The 17,327-nt window shown below is 41.5% G+C and overlaps 3 protein-coding genes across 4 annotated transcripts; all 3 read left to right on the forward strand.

The window, feature by feature from the left end:
- The first annotated feature begins 798 nt into the window (after positions 1-798).
- LOC137724715 (uncharacterized) lies at positions 799-2,148 on the forward strand. The gene has a single exon (XM_068463433.2). The coding sequence runs from the start codon at positions 799-801 to the stop codon at positions 2,146-2,148; it is 1,350 nt and encodes a 449-aa protein (XP_068319534.2).
- A 110-nt stretch (positions 2,149-2,258) lies between these two features.
- LOC148694160 (uncharacterized) lies at positions 2,259-6,286 on the forward strand. Its single transcript, XM_088700637.1, has 3 exons — positions 2,259-2,783; positions 2,852-2,961; positions 3,004-6,286. The coding sequence occupies exons 1-3, from the start codon at positions 2,259-2,261 to the stop codon at positions 6,284-6,286; spliced, it is 3,918 nt and encodes a 1,305-aa protein (XP_088556763.1).
- A 1,168-nt stretch (positions 6,287-7,454) lies between these two features.
- On the forward strand, positions 7,455-16,628 carry LOC137740148 (GBF-interacting protein 1-like). 2 transcript variants are annotated; one of them, XM_068479963.2, is made up of 10 exons: positions 7,455-7,965; positions 9,401-9,444; positions 9,653-9,758; positions 10,213-10,680; positions 10,802-10,981; positions 12,040-12,439; positions 13,120-13,417; positions 13,715-13,873; positions 14,678-15,160; positions 15,746-16,628. In XM_068479963.2, exons 1-10 carry the CDS (start codon positions 7,803-7,805, stop codon positions 16,037-16,039), a joined length of 2,595 nt encoding a protein of 864 aa, XP_068336064.2. In that variant the 5' UTR covers positions 7,455-7,802; the 3' UTR covers positions 16,040-16,628. The 2 variants fall into 2 exon arrangements, with proteins under 2 accessions (XP_068336064.2, XP_068336063.2); XM_068479962.2 differs by having other exon boundaries at positions 7,464-7,965; positions 12,037-12,439.
- The last annotated feature ends 699 nt before the right edge of the window (positions 16,629-17,327 follow it).

The following is a 17,327-nucleotide window of genomic DNA, read 5'->3' on the forward strand; positions in this document are numbered from 1 at the left end:
CTGTTGAATCATAAAATTATGCTGCTAGTCATTTAGCTAGATGGGGCTGCGATATGGATATGAGGGTTTGAATTTTTCATGATCCTCCTATGTGGATTAGGATGGTGTCGATGAATGATTTCTTATGGATTTTCAAGGCTCGTTTTGTCTGTTCGGATGTTGTTTCTTAGTTTTGTTTGAGATTTTTGATCCCGTTATTTTAACCAAAAAAAATAATAATAAACAACAACCTAAACATAACTAAAAGAATGAAAATGGAACAAATAATTATGGGGATGACATGAAATAGCATGAGGCATGCAGACAATGCTCGACCATATTCTACTTTTTTGATAATGCTATAAAACCTAAAAGTCGTCTGTCTGACAATTTCCGCTTTCTATTACTAACTTATTCTCTTTGGTTTCTTCCAATAATTGAACATATGTTCATTTTGGGTAAAGAAATATTGGCCAAGGTAAGGGATTAGGGTGAAGGGAAGGGGGTGGGGTTTCTCAAACTAGGGTGAATATCTCTTCGAGGGGGAATGGGGTGGGGTGGTTTGTCTCTAATTAGTGTGTCTCTCTCCGAGAAGTAATGGGGTGGGTAAATTGAATCGGGTTGGGGGGTTTTAATTCTGTCAGTCGGGGTTTGAGGGGGCAGGATCAGTGGATGGAAAGTCTTGGTGACAGGGAGGAGAAGAAAGAAATCAGTTAGTATTCGGGGTGCTTATCTGTGTGTTTCTGAGTTTGTGTCCAGCAAGTCAAGCATTCTTCATCGTCTCAGGCTGGCCGTGTGGGGCAGTGCTGTTCCTTTGTGATGGCGAAAAATGGAGTGGATGAACTGGTGATTCAATTGAACCAAACACTGGATTTATCAACCATGGAGCAGGGAGTTAAGCTGGTTGGGAAAGTCCTAACGCCAAAACCATTGAACAAGTGGGGAGTCAGGAATATTCTCAGAGCGGCGTGGAAAGAATTGGGTGAGGTGGAAATAAAATGGGTAAGGGAGAATGTCTTTATTATTTCGGTCAAAGATGAAAATGTAGCCTCAAAAATCCTTGAGCAAGTTCCCTGGGCAGTAATGAAAAAGGTGTTCTCTGTCGTGAAATGGCCTCCGGAGCTCGCTTTGGAGGAGCTGGAGCTGGATGCTGTTCCATTTTGGGTTCAAATAAGGGGAATTCCGCTGGGCTTAGCCTCTGTCGAGAACGTGCAGCGTGTAACCAAAGAGGCTGGGAAATTTATAGCTATGGAGGATCCCGGACACGCTCGTGGATTTGTGCGAATCAGAATTTTAGTTGATATGGAGAAGCCATTATTTAAGGGATGCTGGATTCGAAGGGACTCAAATAAGGAAACCTGGGTGGAATTCCGGTATGAACGGCTTCAAGATTTTTGCTACAGGTGTGGACGGATCGGGCATATCAATACAGAATGTTCCGTTGAGATGTCTGGAGATGGGGAGGTGGCGTATGGAGAGTGGATGAAGGCACAACCGGTAAGGGAGGTGGCGATAGCGAAGAAAGTGGAGTATGTGGGCAGGGGGGAACGCCGGCAGGCTGGGGCGGTGCGCGGACCAGGCATCACGGCTGCACAGAATCAAAGTAGTTTACGGAATTTGCAGGCTCAAGGAATGGAGTGCAATCAAACCATGGAGTCAGGGGGAGCATCACAGAGTCGTGGCACAGGTCAAAAAAAATGGCGTAGAAGAATGCGGGGGGTGGCAGAGGATACGTCTTCCTGCTCAGAAATGGAGAGCATTAAAACAGTGGGTGAAGGAAGGTCGGGCGAGGTCCAGGGGGGCAATAACTTTCTGTCCGCCCAGGATGATGAACCATTATGGGGTAGTAAAAGAAGTGGGGATGCACAGGATAATATGCTAACTCAAGCTCCACAGAAGAAATTCAAGGGCCCGGATACGGAAGAGAATTACCAAGGAAGGGTGGTAGAAACAGGGAGGAGGTTAAATTGCAAGGAAGGAGATCTATTGGGGGAACAAGTAGTCCATACGACGGGTGAAGATAAGGAAGAAAAAAGTGAGAAGCATAGAGGACATGAAGTAATGGAAGGGGAGTCGGATATTGTTAAAGGAAGGCTGGTGACAAAGAAGGCGGGCAAGTTGGCTCGGGGCGGTGGCGGCTGGCCTTCAACAGCCGCAGGCCAGCCATGAGTTATATATTCTGGAACTGTCGTGGGCTAGGGTCGGCAACGACAGTCAGGGCTCTCCATGGGCTTATTTGCAAAAAAAGACCCTCTATGATCTTTTTATCAGAGACTAAAATGAAAGATCATAGAATTTTAGGTGTGAGGAGGCGATTGGGTTACTTACATGGCTTTGATGTTTCGCCAATTGGAATGGCTGGAGGATTGAGTTTATGGTGGGAGGACAATCTGGAGGTTAATATTATCTTTTCGTCCAAGCATATTATTGATGCTGTGATGAGAATTAAAGGGCAAACGCAATGGAGTCGGATTACGGGTGTGTACGGAACGTCGTATAGAGTGGAGAAAAATCTGTTTTGGGAATGGATGGTTAACCATTTTACTCCCACAGATATACCTTGGATTTGTGGCGGGGATTTCAATGAATTCCTGTGGGATTATGAGAAGTCTGGAGGAGTTGAGGTCTTGTACAACAGACCAAGATTCTTAGAAGAGTTTTTGTCTTCCTCTCAGTTGATGGACTTGGGGTTCAATGGACCAACATTCACGTGGAGAGGGCTGAGAAAAGGGGATTGGGTGGAGGAGCGATTAGACAGGGTCATGGCGAATGAAAAGTGGCAGCAACTCTGGCCGAACTCCCATGTTATGCATGAAACGGTTTTAGCCTCGGATCACTGCCCAATTGTTCTTAGTTCTATATCTGTGGGCAGAAAGGAAGAAAGATGTTCAGGTTTGAGGCGTTTTGGGTCTCGGAGGAAGAGTGCAAGAAAACGGTGGAAATGTGCTGGGACCGGCGGCATCATGGTAGCCCTGTGAATAGGTGGGTGAGATCTTTAAACGAATGTCGATATCGTTTGAGCAGGTGGAATCGTACCAAATTTAAGGGGAGGGGAAGCAGGATCCATGATCTTCTTTCACAGTTAGATTCACTCCAGCGAGACTGGGGTCCAAACTATGAAATGATAAGGGAGATATCTCGGCAGATTGATGAGTTAAGACTCCAAGAGGAGAGTTATTGGTGCCAGCGATCGAGGGTAAAATGGTTGAGGGAGGGGGATGCAAACACCCAGTTTTTTCACTCTTCAACCCTTCAGAGGCGTAGGAGAAATAAGATTGTGAAGCTTAGGGCGGAAAATGGAAACTGGGTGGAAAATCCGTCTCAGGTACGCCATTTAGTGGATAATCATTTCTCTTCAGTTTTTAGCTCGGCAGGGGATCGTAATTGGGGGTCGCTGCTAGATTGCATTAATCCCTCGGTCTCGACAGAAATGAATGAGGCGCTAACTGCACTGGTTACGGAGGAGGAGATAAAGGAGGCTGCTGGGAATATGGGAGGTCTTAAGGCTCCCGGCCCCGATGGTTTCCAGGGGATCTTCTATCAGACATACTGGGAGATTGTGAAGGAAGATGTTTCGGCTCTGGTTAGAGAGTTGCTTCAAGACGTCGAGGGTTCGAGATTGATAAATCAGACTAACATAGTTCTGATTCCCAAAGTCCCTAATCCGGAATTTGTGTCGCAGTTCAGGCCTATCAGCCTTTGTAACTATTCGTACAAAATACTGTCAAAGATTCTTGCTAACCGGTTGAAGGTATTATTGCCTGAAATCATATCTCCATCTCAGAATGCTTTTGTGGCGGGTAGACAAATTCAGGATTGCATTGGCATAGCCCATGAGATGTTTCATTATCTGAAGGGAAGGAAAGTCAGGAACAGATTTGAAATGGGGATTAAACTGGATATGCAGAAGGCGTATGATAGGGTTGAATGGGACTTTTTGGATGCGGTAATGGAAAGAATGGGGTTCAGTAGTAGTTGGAGATCGCTAATTATTGGATGTATTTCGTCGGTGAGTTTCGCTGTTCTTCTAAATGGGCAGGCTGGTGAGTCTTTTGCTCCCTCGAGGGGTCTCCGTCAGGGGGATCCTCTTTCTCCTTATTTATTTATTTTGGTGGGGGAAGTTCTTTCAAAACTGATTCAGGGTGCGGTGGACCAAGGTAGATTGGAGGGTGTTAAGATTGGTGGATCCGGACCCGTAATTTCTCACCTTTTCTTTGCGGATGATACCCTTCTGTTTCTACGGGCAGATGTGAAAAACTGCAGGAATTTGAAACATATGCTGGACAAATTTTGTGTGGCGTCTGGGCAGAAGGTTAATTTGGAGAAATCCAGTGTTTTCTTTGGGGCAAATGTTCCGAAAGTGAATGCAGATCAGATGGGGAATGCCCTGGGTATGACGGTGGTTAGCTATCCGGGGACTTATTTGGGGGTCCCTGCTATTTGGGGTCGGTCGAAAAAGCGTGGGCTTGCTTATGTGAAAGGAAGAGTAATGGAAAAACTTCAAGGGTGGAAACAAAGTACTCTATCCCGTGCCGGTAAAGAGGTTTTAATTAAGGCTGTTATCCAAGCTATTCCGGCGTACCCAATGTGCATTTTCAAATTCCCTGCCGTCGTTTGTCAGGAATTGGATGCGTTAGTGGCTGGATTTTGGTGGGGTTGCAAGGAAGGAGCCCAAAAGATTCATTGGGTCTCTAAAGAGGTTTTGGGTTTGCCAAAAGACTTGGGTGGTTTAGGCTTCAGAAACTTTATGGAATTTAATGATGCTCTGCTTGCTAAACAATGTTGGCGTTTAATCACGGAACCGGACTCGCTGTGGGCTAGGGTGATGAAAGCCCGGTATTTTCCCCATTGCTCGATATGGGATGCGAAGAAAGGTGGTCGGGCTTCTTGGGCATGGACTAGCCTCATCTGTGGCAGGGACGTGATCAAGGAGGGTTCCCATTGGCAGATTTTGGGCGGTCAGGAGGTGAGGGTGTGGCAGGATAGGTGGCTTCCTTCATTGCCCCTTGGTCATCCGGTGCCGGTTGGCCAGGTTGCGGTTACTCCCAGTTTAAGGGTCAGTGCGCTTATCTGTCCGGAGTTGGGGCGGTGGAATCTTAGCTTTTTACAACCTTTCATATCGGGGGAGGCTTTGAAGGCTATTGAGGAGACACCTTTGGGGGATCTAAGTCGCAATGATAGGCTTATCTGGGATGTGAGTAAGAACGGTACTTATTCGGTCAAGTCGGGTTATAGATGGCTGCAAGGTAGATCACTGGATAGGCGGGACAAGCGTCGGCCTTCTGTTCGTGGGGTTCCCAAGGCGTTTTGGAAGGGGATTTGGAAGCTGGAGGTGCCCCCCAAGTTGCGACATTTCATGTGGCTTACGATGCATAATTGTCTTCCTACTCGGGAAGCCTTGTACCGACGACGGTCCTCTCTGAACTCTACGTGTCCTATTTGCTGCTGCCATGATGAAACCATTGAGCACATTTTCCTTGCTTGCTCTTGGGTTGAGCCAATTTGGTTTGGTGGGGCTTTGGGGTATAAACTGGATCGTCTTTCTCTCCCGTCTTGGCTGGAATGGATTCAGAAGGTATTCTCTTCGACTTTATGCAACTTTGGAGATACAACGTGGAGACAATCGTATATTGTTTATACCTGTTGGTGTATTTGGAAAGCTCGTTGTGATTTTGTCTTCAAAGGGATGTCTGTTAACCCTTTAAAAGTATTGGCTGATGTTTCTGCGGCTATGAGCTCGTTTCTTGGTGCTAAGGCAATGGCTGGGGTTAGGGGAAGGGGTGACGGGAGAAGGGGTACCCAGGTGGCGCGGTGGTGTGCTCCGGCCTCTCCTTTTGTGAAGATTAATGTGGATGCTAGTTGGTCCAAGGTCTCAAAGATGGGATTTGTGGGTTTGATTGCGCGGGACATGGAAAGAAAATTCGTGGCTGCAGCGCGGTATGCTATATCTGCTCCTTCTGCTGCTGCAGCGGAGGCTTATGCGTTGCTGTACGGGTGCCAACTTGGTGACGAGTTGGGAGTAAGGTATGTAATTCTTGAGTCGGACTCCCTTGAAGCGATTAATTGTTTAACTAGTTCGCTGTCTAGGGGTAGTTGGGAGGCATTCCCGGTGCTGGCTCGGGTTAAACAATTGGGGGGGAAGTTCTTTGATTGTCGATGGTCTTGGGTGCCCCGTTCTGCAAATGGCGTGGCTCACAAGATTGCATCGAGTGGTTTTACGGAGATGAGTGATGTCGTTTGGGTCGTTAGGCCCCCATCTTCGTTGGTCTTTGTATTGAATAATGACGGACTACCTTGTCCTCATTAACTTGAATTGGTGGTGCCAGGGGTGACACCTCTACTTGGTGGAGGGGTCTTTGTGGTTTTCCCATTGTCGCTGCCTGTTTATTGTATGTATGTTTGCCTCTCTGTAGGCCTTTTATGATATGGTTTTTGGTGTTCAAAAAAAAAAAAAAAAAAAAATATATTGTTATATCAAGTTGTTAAGTCTGTATAGTTTTCATTCAGACTTATGAGTTGTTTACGATTTTCAGTTTATATGCGTTTTTATGGACTTGAAATATGATCATGCTTAATTTGAGTGATGCATATTTTTTAGTTGTTTGTGCGGCTTTCGTCTTTTGCTTGTTTGGGCTCGTTGGTTTTGTTGCCCATTTAGGCTTTTGTTGTTTTAGTTGTAGTATTTGAATTTTTCCAATCTGATGAAGTTATTTTGATTAAAAAAAGTATTCACATATTTGAGTTAGGTTTAGCTAGGAGAATGTCTTTCTTCTTGAATTCGAGTTTGGCTCTTCTTGTGCGTGTATCAACGTAGTATAGAATATCATTTTGTTGGGAGAATAAAATCTTATAGGTGGTGGTATATTGTAGATCTAAATGTAAATAAGTGGTATGATACTCAACCTAGAAAAAAAAAGTTATGATTGAATTCGGGATCACATACATTACGAAAAGTGCATAATGCATTCATAAACCCTTTTGTAATTTAAACTATATATTAATAGAACTCTCTTTGTCAACTAAAAAATGATGAAATGATTATTTAGTCTTCTATCATAACAAAAAAGTTAAGGGCAGTAATGTAATTTTATAAAAAAATTGCTGTTTTTTGTTTAAACATCAACAACAAGTGATTTTAACATTTCTAACAATTTTTTTTTTAAAAGAAAAAGAAAACCACTCCCCCAACTCCCCATTCTCTCACTAAGCGTCTGGAGGAATAAATTTGTTTTGAACTCGTTAATTTCAAGCTTCAAACCTGATATCTTTTATAAAAAAGTATTGATGAATATTACCAGACTTGGTTTTAAGTCACAAAAATACCAGACTTGGTTTTAAGTCACAAAAAAATTGCCACTTAATCTCTAATATTAGGGCAAAATTTATTCACACGTGAGAGAGACTTTAGTGCATTTATATGGTTGAATAATTTTTTTTCAGAAATAATTAAAATTAAGAAAAGGGCAAATAAACCAAAAGCCTACACTCAAAAAACACTTTCATTAGCTCCCTGCTCCCTTTCTCCCCTCTCTCTCTCTCTCTCACAATTCTCCTCCCCCTTTTCTTTCTTGTTGTTGTCTTGTCACAGATCACTAAAAGCCCCAAGCTTATATTTTTCTCCCCTTTGAGATTTTCTTGTTTATTTCAGTACATGTTTTATATAGCGGCCATCTAAAAGCCCCAATCCTCTCACCCTAGCAATTCCTTTTCCTCCATCGAACTCTCTATTTTGTTGTTGGTCAGACTCCATCAAAGTCTCTGTTCTCACATTCTCACATACACTCCAGGTCTTCTGGGTCCTTTCGCTTTGTGGGTTTGCAACCATGAGTGGCGCTGGGCTTAGGGTTTCAATCCCCAACAGTGTGAGGAAGACGATCCAGGACATCAAGGAGATCACCGGCAATCACAGTGAGGAGGAAATCCACGCAATGCTCAAAGAATGCAACATGGATCCTAACGAGACCGCCCAGCAGCTTCTCTTTCAGGGTAACCCACAATTGTGTCTTTTTTTTTTTTTTTTTTTTTTGTTCTTCTGCTTTTGCTTCTCCTTTGCTCGTTTTTCTAATTTGGGATTGCCTTGTTTTGCTTTTGGTGATTTGGCATGATCCGTGCGTTAAAGTTCTGATTTTTTCTTTTGGGTCGTGTTGGTTTGGTGATTTTTTTTGTGGGTTTGATTTGATTTGATTTTTTATTTTGGTTATGTGGGAAGTGGGAAATCAGTTGGGTTTTTGATGTGCTGTAATGGGTTTTCACTGTTTGTGTGTTACTTTTATGACGGCTTAGTTGGATTCTGATATCATTAGGAATTGAGCTGGTTCTATGTTGGTTCTTAGCAATCATGGTCAGGCAATTCGGAGTGATTACGGCAACAGTGAGATGCATTTGTGTAAAATTAGGGTCTCTATTTTACATTAAACTTACGTTTATATTTGGGGTCCAGAAGTAAGCTACAAGCCTACAGCTTTCACTCATTTTTTTTATTGAAGTTGAATACACGTTCTCTGTTTGGAGATTCGGAGAAGAAGGTGAAAAGGAAAGTAAGTTTAGGATTCATTGTCGTTTCGGTTTGAACATTTTGAAAGCTACATTCTTGTAGAAATTAGTTGCATTGGGCACAGTGAAGTCATCTGCTTTGTCATTTCCTAAATTCACTCTCCCTTTGGATGAAGAGAAATAGGAGGATTTTTTTAAGACTATTCAGAGGTTTGTTCAAGGATCCCTGGAATAGAGTTGGATTTTTGGCTTCATTGTGGTCAGTTGTATCCGTAGGGATTTTCCACCGTACTTTAGCTGGTTTCTAGTCTAGTCTTGCCTTGGAGTGGTTTCTAGTCTAGTCTTGCCTTGGAGTTGTGAGTGTTCTAAATAAGGTAGTGTAGGTTTATGATGGATATTTGGGGTGAACTTTTGCTCACACTTTTGTGTTATTAATTTCAGTAAAATTGATATACATAAAAGGTTCTTAATAGTATTTTCTTTAGCAGACTGGCGAAACTAATAACGATGTTATAGAACCATGTAGCAAGAAATAGCTTGGCTTTGTTGTGATGGATGGAACTTGTCAAATCTTATTACTGTGAATATCGATAATATGTTGTTGGCTTCTTAGGTTAGTTTTCTGTCTTCTGGTTGTTGTTGAACTGCAGTGTGGGAACACACTCACACACATCAAGCGAAGTTTCCACTTGTAATCTTTGCATACAATTGCATATATTATTCTCCTAGGTTCTCATATTCATGATTGTATGTTGTTGTGCACTTTCTATGTAGTGGCTTCTAAGGAACAAAGGTGATACCATGTTTAATGTATCTGTGTCTATCTCTTCTATGTGAAGGGTTATTGTTATTTAACATTTTTGTTGTTCTTACTCCTTATGTTTATTTTTTTCTTAACTGAAATAAAATTTTGTGTATGAGTATGCAGATCCATTTCATGAGGTCAAAAGGAAACGTGACAAAAGAAAAGAGGTAAGAAATTCTAATCCCAATTTAATTTTTTTCATAAGCCAAATCAGTTAATTTGGGAAACTGGTGGCTAAGGTAGTGAATTTTTAACATGTTCTATTATCAAGCATTTTTTTTAACAAAATTATAATGTGGTTTCAATACACGTATGCTGAGTTGGTTTTTGGTACTTATTATTTTGAATACCAATTAGTTGTCTTCTATCTTTCAGAATCTGAACAACAAAGAATCTGCAGAGTCCCGGTGGAGACCTGGAGGGCAGGGACGGGGGAGTAGGGGCGGTCGGGCAAATTTTGCACCTCGTCATATGCCACATGGTAAGTGACGCTCAAGTTAGATCTTGTGTCGGGATCAATATTCCCTGTATGTTTTCTTTATACCCTAGCAAAACATCTTGGTTCAATTATATCAATTTCGAATGTGTTTGTTGATTAAGATAAAATGTTATGTTTTTGTCTACTGACTATAACTGTATAAACTTTTTCATCCAACTGCTATTTGTTTTGTGTTATTCTAACACTTCCGGTAGAAGGTTGCGTAGTTGTGTGAACTACACCTTTTTCTTTTCTTGGTGTCTCTAGCCATGCGTTGTATGAAATTAAGGGAAAATTCTCTTTTCCTCTTCTACCAATACAATTATATGAGTGCACTTAATAGATTTCAAAATGCTTCTTACATGCTGCTCAACTGTTCCAAAAGTTTGACTTTCATTGTGCCACCAATATCAGTCATACCAGTCAAGCTAACTTTCTTCTGCATACTTCTTGTCAGATGCTGGTGGTGGCAGAAATTCTGGTCCTGCAACAGAGAATGGACCCAGTCAGGGTGCCGAGAAAGGTGTTTCTCCCTCTTTCCCACCCTCTCGTGAGACAAAAAATAAAGAGAGAAGTGTCGATGGGCCTACCAATGTGGCTTTTGGAAGTACTAGTGCTGTGCATCCCTCCCATTTATCTGCTGGAAGTGGTCCTGAAATAAGTTTGTCACCGGTTGGGGATAATTTGGGTAGTTCGGTCCCCCCAGTGGATGCAAAAAAAACCCCCAACATTAAATACGGCAATGAGGACTTGCATGAGCAGCCTGGCCTAAGCTCCAGTAGCAGCTCAGTGTTGCCAACCCCAGCATCTACATTGGCAGCTTGTTTCTCCTCTTCAGATCCAGCACTCGTGCCATCTAATGATTCATGGGTCCCAGGTTCTGTGGGTACAATTAAATGTGAAGTAGGGAGCCATCATCCTGCAGGTGAGTCAAATGTAACTGTTGAGAATATTAGTTTCAAAGACTATCCCCTCCGCCTCTTGTACTGAGTTGTCGGTTATAAGTTTATAACCCATGTTTGCATTTTTGGATGACAATGTAACAGCTTCAGAGGTTGGTAGTTCTCCTGCACAAGTAAAAGTGGCAAGCAAGACACAGGGAGTTGGGAAAAGTCAGCATTCTGAACTTTCACACTCTTCATCTGCATCAACTCATGGTGGTTCCGGGAGTCGGCCCCCATCTAATTACAGTAGCCGGTCCCAACAATTGATTGGCACTCAAAAAGGTATGATATTGGTTTTGTTTGTTTGTTTGTGTGTGAGTGTGTGAAAGTATAAAATCCTATATGCTCTTTGTCATAATGATTGTGTTGTGTCCTTGAAATTGTCAAGAGGTCATGCGGGTCTCTTTCAGACATTAGGGCCTTGTTTGATAGAGAGGATTGGCTTGGGTAGGCCTATTTATAATATTAAAGGTATTAAATGAAGAAATGAATGACAAATCATTATTTGGTCCAACTTGAAGGTTACTCATGAAGAATAGTTGTCCCATTTCAACTTGGACAATAAGGAATTTGTCATTTATTTCTTCCTTTAAAATGCCTTCAATATAGTGAATAGTCCTACCCAAGCCAATCCTCTCTATCAAACGAGGCGTAGAGGTACCGTTAAAAGTTAGACTTCACCTCCAAACTTTCTCCCAAAAATGAGGGAAAAGGGAGGAAAATATGATGGCCTACCTTTTGCTTTTATTATTTTATTGATATTATTTTGCATTATACTATTACTCTCAGCTTAGTATTGGAGTTGTTCTTATATGTTTGAAGCATTCAAAACATTGACAATCATCCTTGAACTTTTGGGTCCTTATGTGCGTGTTAATTGTGGCTTCTGATTTTTGCCCAGCAGTATCTGCTTAACTAAGGTAAACTTAGTCGTGGTCAGAATGGTTGACTGACATTCTTCTGAAAGAGACCCATGGTTAGCTGCTTGACAAAATAGAGTTTTGTCTCTCTGCTTTGGTCCTTATTGCTTAATTCACTTTTAGATGCTTTATTTCTCTTTTGCAAAGAAAGAAATCAGAGTTCGTGCAGTTGTCAATAAATTTGGAGATAATCGGTATCATGATACAGGGTGAATTTCTAACTAATGGAAAAGTGAAATCAATTACAACAGGAATCTACGTAGAAGACATAGTTCCTAAGTTGGTACATACGTTTTCTCAAGAAAAATTACACTTGATGACTAGCTGTGTTCTTATTTGGTTAATAATTTATGATAGCTTTGGACTTTCTCTGTTTTTGTAATTTTTTCTTTTTTTTCTTTTTTTTTCTGTCTTCAGCAGTTGGTACCAATAAAGAGTGGAAACCGAAACCAATCAATTCTGCTGTTGTTCAAGGTCTGGGAACAGCTGGTGCTGCTCCTGCATCTGAGGTTTCTGCCGATTCTGTAGAGGCCCCTTCTCAGTCACAGCTGGTTTCAAGAGTCCTTGATTCGGAAGAAGCAACTTCAAAACTGCAGAGAAAGCTAGAGGAATTACACCTTCCTCAGCGCAAAGTAGTTATTCTTCCAAATCACATACATGTTCCAGAATCTGAAAGAACCAAGTTGAGTTTTGGAAGTTTTGGGGCTATGTTTGGTGTAAGTACTGGCTATGTGGGTTCTCCTGAGAGTGATAAGAACTCAACACCTCACTCTGAGACTTCTCAGGTTGTTGAAGAATCTGTGGAGGAACAATCCTCAAGGTTTGTAGTGATCATTATTTAGTTTACTTTAGCATGATGCTTATGTTAGATGCAATTTCATTTGCAAGGAACTTTATGGATAAAGAAGATTGAATCATTGCCCCAGATATTTGGAGCATGTTCTCTTGTCAGTCTGCTTTTAATTGGCTTGTGTTTGAACTTTGACCTTGGTTGAGACAAATTCTTGACCAATTCCATACCAACTAAAGCTTTTTCACAATCACAGTAAAGCTCCAAACCTTATCCTGGTAGGAAATCTTGAGTTCAGATCTCTGCAATTGCGACATCCCAATATAAGCTGAATTCCACATGTTGGGGTTTAGTATGTGAAAGAGTCCCATATTTGAGGGTGAATATTAGAATATAAAATAATTGTTGATCCAAATTCTAAGAGCTTACGCTTTTGGGATTAGTGGTGAACTAACAAACTTTATCAGATCCTAATTCATCCAATAAAGTTCATTTGCAAGCCATCCCTTTCCCTGCTTCCATCATTTTGTTTAAGCCTGTGCTTGGATCTAACCATTAGAGTGTACTATCAGTAAACACACATGCTTCTGAGCCCTGTATTTCCATCTTTAGTGTGGACCGTGTGGTATATTCTTTTTATTATTATCTTCTAGTGAACCTGTGGTGATGTTAATTTATTACTGTTTGTTTTCCTTTCTTCTTGGATGCAGCAATCAAAATGCATTGGCCACTGCTGATGAAGGTGATTATCCTGATCATCCGCAATCACCTCAAGTATCTGAAAATATATCATCTGGTGAGGGGGAAGTATCATCCAGTGCAGCCGCAGGACACAATGAATCCAAGCATGACACTGCATTGCCGTCTGGAGGCCATCAGTTCTCGGTGGCTCATACCTCTCCGAACTACAGTTTTGGAATTGTGCCCCCAATTATAGGGAGTCAGCTTGCACCATTTGAAAACTCTGAGTCTCAATCACGTGATGTTTCCCGCCTTCCAGGCTTTGTAGTGCGTTCTCAAACCTAAGCTTCCTATACTATCGGATATAGCCATATTGTAACTGCTTATATTTTTTTGCATGGCTTTAATTTCTTATGTCTAGAAGCCAATTTAACTAACCCTTGATCTGAATTAGTTGGAGTGCGAGTTTAAATGTCCAGTGACATTTAAAAGTTCACATGTTGATTGATGTGAAACATTTTCTGCCTGATCTGGTGTGAAAATATGAATTTACATTCCTTGCAAATATAATTTTCTTTGATTTTGCAATCAATTGATAGTGGCTCTAATTGTGTTTGTCAATAGGTGCAACCACCCTTTGACCCAGCAAGTTATTATGCCCAATATTACCGCTCAGGTGCTGATAGTGATGGCCGCCTTTCTCCATTTCTTTCTCCTGGGGTTTCCACCAAGTACAATGGGAATGTTGCAGTATTGCCTCAAAGTTCTCAGTCTCCCCAAGAGGTTTGCACTAATAGCACCTTCATTTTTTTCAAAGTTAAGAGAGTTGATGGTTTGTAATGTAACCACATTGTCTGAGGTCTCCTCGGTACCATATCTTTATAGTTTTAATTGTTATCGATTAATTCTTAATTTGACTCGGTTGCAATTTCCAAAATTTGAGCACCGACTTTTCTGGATTGATTAATGTGTGTTCACTGCTAGGTGTAATTCTTAGTGAGAAAATTATAAAGAAGCCTATCCGGGCATAAGCTGTAGATTTCATCTTAATGTACATGGTCATTACGAAAGTGAGCCTTAAATTATATTTTTTTAAGTCGTAATTCTTTCCGTGTGTAGGGAAATCACCAATAATAACACCTGATTAATTTATTAATCTTTAAAATTTATGTTGTTCAGATATCTGATGTTAGACAATAGCAACTTTTTCATATTGTCAAGTATCAACGAAAGATACATGTAAGAATGGAACAAAGGTGGCATACTGAAGCACGTAAATATCTGATGTTGACATTAGTAGTCCATTCAGTTGTTTTTTTCTTTTATCATGAAAAACTATGGTGGGCCTAGAATATACTTGTGAACGATATTGCAAAAATGTGTGTATGTTGGAGTTTGCTCTTCATCGGGCAGGATTAGTAATAAATTTCTCTGTTGGTAGTAGCTCATTTTCTTAGATAGGATGAAGTAGGGTTATTTTATGGATGTATTTACCTGTCTTTCCGTGATGTGTGGATGAACATAAGTAACGTGTTGCTTTTTTAAGATGCTTCCCGTATTCTGATGATATTTAATGCCTATTTTCAGGGCGGGGTTCTATCTGCAACCGGCCCAACACCATTGGTGACACAGGCTCCTGGGCTTGTGCAAAGCACTCAGCAGCCACTTCCTGTCTTTCGATCACCAGCTGGGATGCACTTATCTCATTATCCTCCTAACTATATTCCCTACAGTCACTACTTTTCCCCATTCTATGTTCCACCTCCAGCCATCCACCAATATTTGGGCAATGGTGCATTTCCTCAGCAACCTCAAGCCGGTGGTGTGTATCCAGCTCCGTCAGCAGCAGCAGCAGCCGCAGGAGTTAAATACTCACTTCCACCATACAAAACAGGGACTAATACAGGGAACTCCGCTCATATGGGAATGGGAAGTGGTTATGGGCCATCTGGTTCTACCCCGGCTGGTTATAATCAGAGTGCTCCCACGACAGCAGGAAACTCTACTTCTAATGAGGATCTTGCCTCATCTCAGTTCAAGGAAAATAATGTATACATCACGGGACAGCAGGTTGGTGTTTATCTTTTCCCTCGTTTGTGATGTCAAATATATTTGTAGTAAAAGATTAGAGCGTGATCTATCTTAATTTGTTTGCTACCTTGGTGAATTTTATTTTGACAGAAAGGAACAGTAGGATGTTTACAAAGCACATATCTCAAATGCACTTTTTTAGCTATAATTTTTGTATATTTTGTTTTTATTTATATTAACATGACAGCTTAATTGAATACTCGCTTTCCCTTTTATTGAATAGATTTCTTTAAGTTTGATATGATTGATTTTTTTTTTAACTTTTCAATGTAGTTAACTTTCTCGATACCTGACAGAAAATAAAACTTTATCTATGTTTTTATCTCTTCTTTGTTAATGTTCTCTAAATAGTAAATAACTAAATACGTTGCAAATGGTTGTGTACTTTTTAATTTACCGTCTTATGAATCTGTAAAAGATAATCATTGCTAAGTGGTAATATTTTATAGTATCGTAGAGTGCTGGCTTTCCATCTTTTGTGTTTCTTAGTGCATCAAGTCCTGCCATTTTCCCCTTGATACCGAAATCATTGTTGCATGATATTTACAAATTGCTTTTCTACAGAGTGAAGGATCTTCTGTGTGGGTTGCAGCACCTGGCCGAGACGTATCCAGCTTAACAAGTTCGTTTTACAACCTTCCTCCTCAGGGTCAGCATGTGACTTTCACCCCAACGCAGGCTGGCCATGGTACCTTTGCTGGTCTCTACCACCCTGCGCAAGCAGTAACAGCAGCAACTGTTCATCCACTTCTCCAACAGTCCCAGACCATGGCCGGGGCTGTTGACATGGTGGGACCTGGGGGCAATGTTTATCAACAGCCTCAACATGCACAAATGAACTGGCCGAGTAACTACTGAAACATTTTGTAAACTTCGAAAGAAGAATATCTTGGAAATTATTTTGGGCAACTCCAATTAGTTTGGGTGGAGAGAGGCATAAAGAAGATACGGAGTTGGCTTAGATTGAGTGTAAATCTGTGGAAGGAGGCTGGAAAAAAAAAGGAATTCGCCGAGAGTATCTTCTGATTGTTTTAAGGACATAAAAGGTGCAGTCCACCTGTAACTGATATTGACCATTTTAGCTAGTCAGGGTAGGCATGGCAGGTCGTCTTTTTTCTTGCGCTGCTTTATGGTGTTACCATTTTTTCCGTTTTCGTAGTTTCGAGTCCTATCTGTCCTCTTCCCTTCAGTTTGTTCTACTTTACTTTTTGAAGTTCTTGAACTTAGAATTTGCCGATGAGTGGTGAGAATCTCTTTCCTTCTCTCTTTTATATCCGAGGTCTTATAGGTTATGGAAGGTAAGATTATAGGCTGCTGAAGAATTTTTTGCATTCCATTGTCCTCGTCTTCCTGCTGTCTTACCTGTAAAGTGAATTTTGATAGCGAGAAACATCTGTATTGAACTGTTGTATTTGGTATAACAGAAGCAAACATGTCCATTCTATTAGCCGGCCCGGGTTTCGATGATGCTTCTCATAGTTTGCAGGCTTGCAAGTCGAATACTTTGTGTTGGATGGAGAAATATGCAACTGAATTCAGATAATATTTGTGCCGAATGTTCACCTTCTGATATGTGCTACGTACGTTCTTTGTATTTTCCACATGCTGACTTCTGTGTCCAGACGCGTTTCTGCACACCAAAGAGCTTGATGATTGAACAGCGTCGTCGTGCTTGATTGGTGGTATGATCGACCGGCGCTCATGGCAGAGAAGCCAAAGTTTGATGCCGTTTGATCGGATAGCCCGTCCAGGTGAGTTCAATTTAGTACGATGAGTTTGATGTGGCGTGACCTAAGTGCCTGCTCGACAGTATAAACTATTCTTTGAAACATGCCTGCCGGTAGCCGACCCTATCGGTCCGCGGATTATCCTTCGCTTTCCTGGCATTTGACCTTTTACTTGTTTAACGTTGTTAACTTCCAACTGGCCCAATCGGGGCGTACTACGAAGTTTTGGTTCTTGTTTTCATCGATGTCAACTGTGTTAAAAGGAAGCCAAGTGTGATCGATGTCTGACTATGTAGAACAATAGCCAAGCCACCATGTTCCATAAGTTTCTCAACGACCGTAAACTCAGACCGTTCTCACGGCGGATGCAACCCCCAGAAGCAGAGCCGGAGGTGGAGGAGGACGGTACTTCTACCTTG

The sequence above is a fragment of the Pyrus communis genome, chromosome 9 (assembly GCF_041283825.1).
Source record: "Pyrus communis isolate YQ-2024b chromosome 9, ASM4128382v1, whole genome shotgun sequence".
Lineage (NCBI taxonomy): Eukaryota > Viridiplantae > Streptophyta > Magnoliopsida > Rosales > Rosaceae > Pyrus > Pyrus communis.